The 9574-nt window shown below is 46.5% G+C and overlaps 1 protein-coding gene across 1 annotated transcript in view; it reads left to right on the top strand.

Annotated features, from left to right (window-relative positions):
• The first annotated feature begins 532 nt into the window (after positions 1 to 532).
• The window catches only part of PLXNA4 (plexin A4), a 365632-nt gene continuing 356590 nt past the window's right edge, over positions 533 to 9574 (top strand). Inside the window, exon 1 of the mRNA XM_049774269.1 lies at positions 533 to 1797. Within this exon, the coding sequence (XP_049630226.1) occupies positions 604 to 1797 (1194 nt within the window). The 5' untranslated portion in view covers positions 533 to 603. The remainder of the gene's footprint in view (positions 1798 to 9574) is intronic.

Here is a 9574-nt window from a genome sequence, read left to right as displayed (position 1 = left end):
GGCCTCCTGAGGCTTCCTTCTGAGAAAGAAGTCAGTATTCTCAGGAGGACTCTGGAACTTCTCAGCTTCTGGATAGATGGATTTGAAGTGTCAGCTCTACCTTCTTTCTCTATAGTGGGGAAGAAGAGTTTTGGAGAGTAGATCTGTGGGATGGGTAGAGAAGAGCTGTCCCTACAGAATATGTAAGTTGGAATGAGTCTGCAAAGAGCTGGAAGGGGAGCCTCTACTGTTGAGTTGTCTGGAGGTAATACTGGTCCCTTCTATTGCCATCATCATTTTTAGCAGCAGCATTAGCATGAGTCTATCCATCACTGTCATGGTCATTATTCCTGAAGACCTTTTTACAGAGCTGCTCTCAGACTCTCTCATGAAGAGGAGCAGGATTTTTCACCCCTGTGAGGTTCTGTTAGGACAGGTGCAGAATCCTTCAGTGGGGTTGGGGAGGAGGATGTTTAACTATGGCATAGGGTGGATCTAAGGGACTACAGTCATTGGTATCCAATGTGACAATAACATTTTTCCTTTTCTTGTAGGGAACCCGACTCCTGGGTCCTGGTCCTTCGAGGAGTAGGAGGAGACTGTCGTGCCAAGCACTGTGGACTCATGCCCACCATGAAAACCACGTCGTGGACCTGGACTTGTCTGCTCCCCCACCTCCTGATGGTGGGGCTGGGCTCCTCCACTGTGCTGCCCAGGCAGCCACCCTCACCAGCCCAGAAGCGGTCCTTTGTGACTTTCCGTGGAGAGCCCACTGAGGGCTTCAACCACTTGGTGGTGGATGAGAGGACAGGGCACCTGTATCTGGGTGCTGTCAATCGGATCTACAAGCTCTCCAGTGACCTGAAGGTCTTGGTGACGCATCAGACGGGGCCGGATGAGGACAACCCCAAGTGTTACCCACCCCGTATCGTGCAAACGTGTCATGAGCCCCTGACCACCACCAACAATGTAAACAAGATGCTGCTGATTGACTACAAGGAGAACCGGCTGATTGCATGTGGGAGCCTGTACCAGGGTATCTGCAAGCTGCTGCGGCTCGAGGACCTTTTCAAGCTGGGGGAACCATTCCATAAGAAGGAGCATTATCTGTCTGGAGTCAATGAGAGTGGCTCAGTGTTTGGAGTAATAGTTTCCTACAGTAATTTGGATGACAAACTCTTCATTGCTACAGCTGTGGATGGGAAACCGGAATACTTCCCCACCATTTCCAGCCGGAAGCTGACCAAGAACTCAGAAGCTGATGGCATGTTCGCATACGTCTTCCATGACGAGTTTGTGGCCTCTATGATCAAGATCCCCTCAGACACCTTCACTGTCATCCCTGACTTTGACATTTACTATGTCTATGGTTTCAGCAGTGGCAACTTTGTCTACTTCCTGACATTGCAGCCTGAAATGGTATCACCCCCAGGTTCCACTACAAAGGAGCAGGTGTACACGTCCAAGTTGGTAAGGTTGTGTAAGGAAGACACAGCCTTCAATTCCTATGTAGAAGTGCCCATTGGCTGTGAGCGCAATGGTGTGGAGTACCGCTTGCTACAAGCTGCCTATCTGTCCAAAGCTGGAGCCATGCTTGCCCGGACCCTTGGGGTGCGTGCTGAGGATGATCTTCTCTTCACTGTCTTCTCCAAGGGCCAGAAGCGTAAGATGAAGTCGCTGGATGAATCTGCTCTGTGCATCTTCATCTTGAAGCAGATTAATGACCGAATTAAGGAGCGGCTGCAGTCCTGCTACCGGGGTGAGGGCACACTGGACCTGGCCTGGCTCAAGGTCAAGGATGTGCACTGCAGCAGCGCGGTGAGTCATCATGGAGTTAGCCTCTCGTAGTTTTGAGTAAAATTATTCTCTCATCTATGCATCTTGGTGTGGCAGGGAGTGTGGGGTGTAAGTGTGGGGGACCTCTCCCCAAAGCAAGCCTTCTTGTCCCTCCTGATAGAGAGCTGACATTGACATGGAGATAGCTCAATGGATTGGTTTTCAGGGCACTCTCAATGATGCTCAGGCTTTATTCCTGTGCTCAGGGATCACTCCTGGTGGGGTTCAGGGCCATATAGGGTGTCAGCGATTGAACCTGGGTTGGCTATATGCAAAGCAATTGCCCTTTCCCTCTGCACTGTCTCTTTGGCCTGAACATAGCTCATTAGGGTGGTTTTCTCTGTTTTCTTTCTGGCTCACAGTCAGAAGAAAGGGTGGAAACAAGTGGGACTAGGTGGGAACAGGCAGAGTACTAAGGTGTCAGAGGCTCCAGGCCCCATTCAAAGTTAAATCAGAGCTTTCTATAGCACTGATGTGTGTACTGTTGGCATCTGCAGAAATTTCCTGCTGGTCTACACAAAAGGACTTAGCTACTTAACACATATATATTGTGTCTGGATCATGTAGAAGTGATGTTAGAAATATTGTTACTCTATATTGATAGATTGATATTCTTTTTTGAGGAAGGAGGGAGGGAAGTGACATGGACTACACCCAGAGGTGTTTTGGGCTTACTCCAGGCTCTGTGCTCAGGAATCACTCCTGGTGGTGCTCAGAGGATCATATGTAGTATTGAGGTGTCTATCAATCAAAGGCAAGTGCTTTCATTGTGTACCATCTCTCTGGCCACAGCTAATATTCTTTTAAAATAATATTTAAATAATATTTATATTTAAAAATATTCTTTTTAAAACTTATTTATTTTGGGTGATGCTCCCAAGCAGTGCTCAAAAGGCCTGGGAGTCGTTTGCACCATTAGTCAACCAGGTCATATCGATCCGTCACAACCTGAGGGTACATTGATACCCAGCTCCTATAGTACCAGGAACTGCCAAGGCCACTCTGTCAATGGTTGGCGGTCACTGTGGCCAGACCTTGCTATGCTCAGGGACCTTTTAGGCTACAAATTTCAATGCTTGGGGAGAGGCATGTAGTTCTGGGACTCAAACCAGGGTCTATCCCTATTCTGTCTCCTTTAGGAATATTTGTATTCCTAAAATAAAGAATGGTTTATACATCTGCTTTAGTTGTCTATGGAATATTTGCAGGTGTACAGGTGTGAAAAGGCTGAAAGCACTGGGCCAGGTGATCCTGTGTGATATTACAAAACATGTAGCTTTTATTTCACATACATTTTAAATGAAAGAAATTTTGTTATTAAAAAAATTTTAAAGACATTCTAAAATGAATAGCCCAAAACAAATATGGGTAAAACAAGAATTTAGGAAACATCAAAATGTACTTATCCTTCATCTTCCACTCACATTTCTTTTTCACAGAAGGATGAAACCTAGGAGCCACTCTGGGCAGGGAATTTGGGGATGGTGCTCTGGGGGCCAGGCCATGGAAGGGTCCATTGCTAGAAGACAGAGTTAGTGCTTCTCTACTGGTGATCACAGAACTTCAGGAGTGGCATGCTATAGCCCCTGTGTCTCTATAGGAGACAGAAGAGTCAGAGCAGGATAGAAGATTGGAGTCCATGAAATGCAGGGGAATGAAGATCTGCTTTAGAAATTGGTATATGTTTAGCACTTTTAGTGCAGGGTTTTACAAGAGAAGCAGAGATAGAAAGCCAGAGAGCATGGGATGGAGGACTGAAGGAAGGGAGAGCTGGGGCCATTCTGAGTTCTGGATGCCCACTCACAGTACAGCGTGGCACATGCCTACACCACCAAGAGATATGCTCCTCTTTTTGGAGCTTGTCTGTGTTGTTTATCAAATGGTTTCTTTGTGGTGATAATTATTTAGGTCACATGAAAAATCTACTGGTAGCAGTTAGTTTCTGGACCCTGGTCATCTTCTCTGCCCTTTTGCCTTTTTTTTTTTTATTGTCCAGTAAAGCATTCCAAGCAGCATTTGAACACCCCTCTCTGTTGTCTCTTTGTGGGAAAGAAATAGTGAAATTCAGGTGGAAGTACTCATTTTGTAGAAGGTGAGTCTTGATTCCTTAGAAAGCCATGTCACTAAAATGTGTTCACATCTTTTTATTTAGTTTGTGTCACACTCAGCAGTATTCAAGGGTCACATCTGGCTCTTTGCTCAGGGGTCACATCTGGTGATACTCTGGAGACCATATGCAGGGTTTAAACATTGTCACAACCACAATCACACACAAGGCAAGTGCCTTTAAGCTCTGTACTATCTCTCCAGATTCCCAATATTTTGGGGGAGTAATGGTTGGGACCACTCCCAGTGATACTTGAGGCTTGCTTTTTGCTCAGGCATCACTCTTGGTGATCATTCTTAGGGAACTACACATGGTATCAGCATCAAATGGAGTCAGCTAAATGTAAGGCAAGCACCTTAACCCATATCCTGTCCCTGATTCCGATTTTATTTTTTTAATCTATTCTTTCTCTTCTTCTATGCCACACCCACCATTCAGAGGTCATTTGGAGGCCTCTTACATGCTATGGTACTTTCTCTTCGCCCAAATTAATTTTGAAAGGGGATAGGTATCCCTCCTCATAAAGAATACCTGCTTGCCAAGAGGACCACAGAGGGCACAAGTAGACCCTCATTCAGTATGCATGAGGCCACCCCTTCAGGACATAAAAACTTGGGGACGGGTATAGATGAGAGAAAGGAGGAAGGGGGCCCATGACAGATGACTGAGTCCCCCACCTTATGATTCCCATTGTTCCTGAGATGCCAGGAGCCCTCTGGAGCACAGAGGAAAGGTGGAAAAGGAGAAGGCAATGGAATTTAAAAGCACAGGTGGGGTGGGAGATTCTATTCTCCCTGCTTAGTCCTCACAGGAGGCAACTTGGAGAGACCTTTGTCTTGGAGCAGCCAGCAATTGTATGAACTCGGAGGCTGTGTGCTATCTGTCCCTCTGTGAAGTCATTTTTGCCAGTGGAGATAGTGTGTTGTATCTTTGGGTATGGCACACACAAACTGAAGGCCCTGGGGAGATGTCTTAGTTTGTCCATCCAAGGACTGTCTGGACCATGCCTTACCCGAGGTCTCAAGATAAATTACTCCTTAGGTCAGACCATAGTGAACGCAGCTGGGCATAATGTTCTTCCCCTCCCCCGTCTCTCATCTTCATACACACTCATGTGCACACACGTCACACATGCTTGTGCACACAGAGGCACATGGACATGTGCTCTACACCTTCTAAGTAGGCACATTTTAGCAACACCCTCTGGGAAATGGCAAACTCCCTTGTGTTTGCAAAATCTCTCATTCTTCCTGTCTGTTAGCTGAATGGGCTGTTGGTTCTTCTATCCACCATGGTCAGTTTGTTGAAACTTGACTTCAGCCCCCTATTTTCAGAAGCTTTCATGAGTTGAGCTCAGCTGCAGGAATCTGCCCACCCAAACAGAACAAGGTGTTTGTCCTGCCCTTCCACCAGGCCATGCTCACAGAAAGTCAAGTTAGGCCTGGAAGGTGACAGAGCCGTGGGTCCTAACTCTGCATGGTGTCCTGGAAGAGAACTGAGGGAAAACAGCTTTGCAAGATAGGCTAATGCTAGGCAGGGGAGGAATGGAGCCAGATAACAAGCTTTTGAGTTTTCTTTGGGCTTTAATTAGCCCTTTCAAGTTCGAGGCAAGTTCAGGATTGAGAGCAGAGAGGAGGAGGCCAGAAACTGAACACAGGGCTGGGCCTGTCTCTCTAAACAGTCTCAAAAGGCCAGGCTGGCTTTTAATGCACAGTATCAGTTTCCTTTGATTGGGCTGGGACTCAAGTTACTCTACTCCTGCGCTTGCCTACAATTCATTTGGCCTCTGCTCAGACCACACATATTTCACACACCATCAGCCAGGCAAGGCTCCCGGGCAGCCCTAAGTTGAGCCTTTGCTGATCCATCTTTAACTGCACACAGGCCATGGCGATTGAGATAATTTTTTTTAATGTCCTCTTCCTGCTTCCAGATAGACTTGAACTGGAGTTGTTCTAGAGTTCTGTTATTTCCTCCAAGTTTGAATTCAGAAGTCCCCCCGAGGCCTGGGAAGCAGAACTGGAGGTTCCAAGGCCACTGGCCAAGGCCACTGGCCTAGGACATGTCTAGTACTGTCCTAAGACTGTAGGAAGTAGTTGGAGGGAAGGATAAGACCTAAGAGTTTCACTTTCAGAACTTGTGTTTAGTAGTTTGTGTGTGTGTGTTGGGGGGGGGAGGGTTCTGTGAAATTTAGCATCCTGACAAGTTTAATAAGAGGGTATGGTTAGTGACTCTTTTTAAACATTATAATTAAACGTAATCAACATATAACATTGATTTCTGTTGTACCACATTGTTTATTTTTTGTTTTGTCATGTTTTGGGGGTCTTGATGTCACAACTGACTATACCCAGGACTTACTTCAACTCTGTACTGAGGGGACACATCTGGTGACGATTGGAGAATCATATGCATTGCTGGTGGTCGTAGTGGGGTTAGCTCATACAAAGCAAATATTTTATCTCTCAGGTCCCACAATATGACATTTGTTTTGTTTGGATATGGTCACTGTAACAAATCTAGCTAATACCCATCAATGTATGTGGTTAGAATTCTTTTGTCTTATGGTGAAAACTTTTAAGAGTTATTCTCAGCAATTTATAAATATATATATACATATATGTAACAGTATTATTTACTATAGTCGTATTGTATCATATTATTGATTTTATAGCTATGTTTATTATAGTAGGATGTTTGTGCCTTTGGTTTTAGGATTACATTTGGAAGTGCTTGGGGGCTTTCTGCTTTGTGGACTGCTGCTGTTGATATTTGGAGAACCATGACTGCTGCATGTAAAGCAGTTGTTCAGCCTGTTTGGTCCCTGTACCTTTTGAAAATTCATTTTAGACTCTATGTCCCAATCCCTTCAGTTAGAGTGATTCTTTTCATGCCCCTTAGTCTCTTTCCATTTCTTGGATCTCCCCATGGTCTTGCTTCCTCATTTTTTTTCCATTTTGCTCTTTTTTTAGGGGGGGTCACACCCCTGTAGTGCCCAGAGCTTACTCCTAGTTTACATCTATGGGGTACGGTGATAGGAATTAAGCCTTAGAAGGCTGTATGCAGTACTAGTTCCTTCCCCTTACCCCATTTCTTGAAAAAGCACATTCTCCATTCAGTGTAAATATGGATGTTGGAATACTGTATGACTGAAACTCAACCATCAACAACTTTCTAACTGTATATCATGCAGTGATTCCAGAATTAAGAACAGGCACAGCTTAACCTTTGGTCTGGCCCTGAACCTTCTTTCACTGAGTTCCAATTGCCCCTTGGGCTGGATTGGGGGAAGAAAGGTGTAGACAAGAATGTAGCACCTGCTTACTGGGGCCTTCTAGTACACACAAGGGGTCACAGTCTGGTGAGCAGGTAAGGAGAATTTTCAGATTGAGATGAGAGCCTGGGGCAGCTGTCTGTAGCCTTAGAGAGCTCCATGTTGCTTTCAAACCAGGAATCTGGAACAGGTGAAGACTGATCTGTCACCAGAGCAAAAGACTGTCCATCTGGGAATAGCATCTTGTTGGGAAGATGCAAAGGAAAAAGCATGCCCCACTCTGCTTTCCCCCAACTCCCCTGAGTGTTGGGTTCTTGTTACCGCTGTGGTGCTGGTACTGTGTCTGCACTATGGGGCCAGTCTTTCCTGCCATTCTGGTTTTGTGCAGCTCAACCAGAAAGCAGAGTCTGAGAATACATGAACTAGTATCTGGAAATTGTTTTCAGGAGTTCAGGAGTTCAGGTGTGGGGGATCTGCCCAGCACCCTTATATGTTTAGGGATTCACACACTTCCAAATCCAGGTGGATTTATGATGAGTCTTTAATGCCTCTATTCTTCTGAGCCTCTGGGGTGTGGAGTAGGCCCTATCCTTTGTCCACAGGATCCTCAAACCCTCTGTCTGCAGACTGTGACAGCTGGCACAAAGAGTATCCTAATATAGCCACTGTCCAGTGCCAGAACCAAAGCAGACCAAAGGGACAGGCCGTGGAACTTTGTTGGGAGCTGATAGTCTCAGCTGACATGGGACTGCTGGTTGGAGAGTGACTTCTTAGAGGGCTGAAAAAGCTCTTGACTTTAACCCACAGCCTCTGGGGCCTCCAGACATGGCTGACTCAATTTCCCTTTCCTTTGCTTCACCCTTCTGGGGGAACATTGACAGTACACCAGCTTGTACCTCCAAATAAGTTCCTGAATTGGTGAGTGGCGGAAGCTGTTATTGAGTCCTTGCCAAAGTGTCCCCAGTTCTCTGCCCTGTGGAAACTGAGCACCAGGAAATGACATCAGCCTCCAGAAGGCCAGGAAAGGGGTGCGCCCAAGTAGTGGCCCATGGACTGAATCCTTCAGTCCCACCCTACTAAAGTCTTCCCTGACTTCAGGCAGGCCTAGATTGGAAAATCTTGGCTGGTTCATCTTCCCTTAGAACTTGATCTTGAGGAACCTTCTAGTTCACATGTGGGTCCTGGGAACAGAAACTTGAGTTTCACATCCTGGGAGCCCTTGTCATAGGAAGCAGGTGCGAGAGTCTGTGCTGCGTGGTTGTCCATTTGTAGAAGGTGGCTGAGTTTGTACCCCTTTTATTTTCTTTCTACTCTTGATCAACAAAACACAAGTCAGTCTCCTTGGTGAGAGTTAACCAGGCCATTCAGTTCCTCCCTCTGTTGGAGTGTGAGTCCTAGCTGTACTGGAAGGTTCTTAGCTTGGTGCTTGCCTACCCATGTTGTCTTAGGTTTGCCGTGGGGATCTGGGGATCTCAGGCCTTGATGCTCCTGGCTTCTGAGCACTAGATATAAGTGGGGACACTCCCCCAAGGCAGAAGGCTCCTAATTTTAGCATCCCTCATTGCAGAACTGGATCTGAACTAGGAGCTGATCTGACTTGCAGTAAGCCTGCCCAGTCCCTTATGGTGCTGAGGCACAGAGAACCTGCTGCTGACAGTCAGTTCGACCTCCCGTTCTGACATGCTGTGAGGAAGCATCAGGGAAATCCCCTTCTGTGCTCCATGGCTCTGTTTACACCCACTCTTCTGTAGCCTGGGAGGTACCGAGGTCAGCCCTGCTCTCCACTAGTCTCCCTTCCCGACCAGGCACGGCCAGGTCAGCCAGGTTCATCTGGCGCCAGGGAGCCTACAACTTCCCTAGTTGTAGTGAGGCCCGCATTGGCCCAGCAGCAACCCAGCTCTGTTGGCTTCTGCCAGGCTGCTTGGCTGTTTTCCTTTCCTTGTCAGCAGGAAGTGTGTTCCCTCTGCGCTTGAGATGGGGTGTTTCCTGTTGTTCAGGGTGTGTAGACAGGGGAGCTCTCCTCCTGCTACTTTCTCCTTTCTGGATACTTTATACACATACATACATGTTCTCACATTACACGCTCATACAGACACTCATACATACACATACTCACAAACTCTCCCACACATAACTCACATCTATAACCACACACTCACATATATCCCAACAACACTCACATCTCCACACCCACTCACTTTCACACATTCCTTCCCTCTACATCCACTGACACACTCAACACCTAACCACCCCCCACTCACCCCAGGTATTCCCAATAACATATAATCACACAACTTAAATACCTTTTGTTTTATCTCAGTAATGCATCTGTGCCATTCTCTGCATGTCATCTATGAGCACAGTTCAATGGTATGTGC

This window comes from Suncus etruscus, chromosome 1 (assembly GCF_024139225.1).
Source record: "Suncus etruscus isolate mSunEtr1 chromosome 1, mSunEtr1.pri.cur, whole genome shotgun sequence".
NCBI lineage: Eukaryota > Metazoa > Chordata > Mammalia > Eulipotyphla > Soricidae > Suncus > Suncus etruscus.
This window is presented reverse-complemented; position numbering and strand designations above follow the sequence as displayed.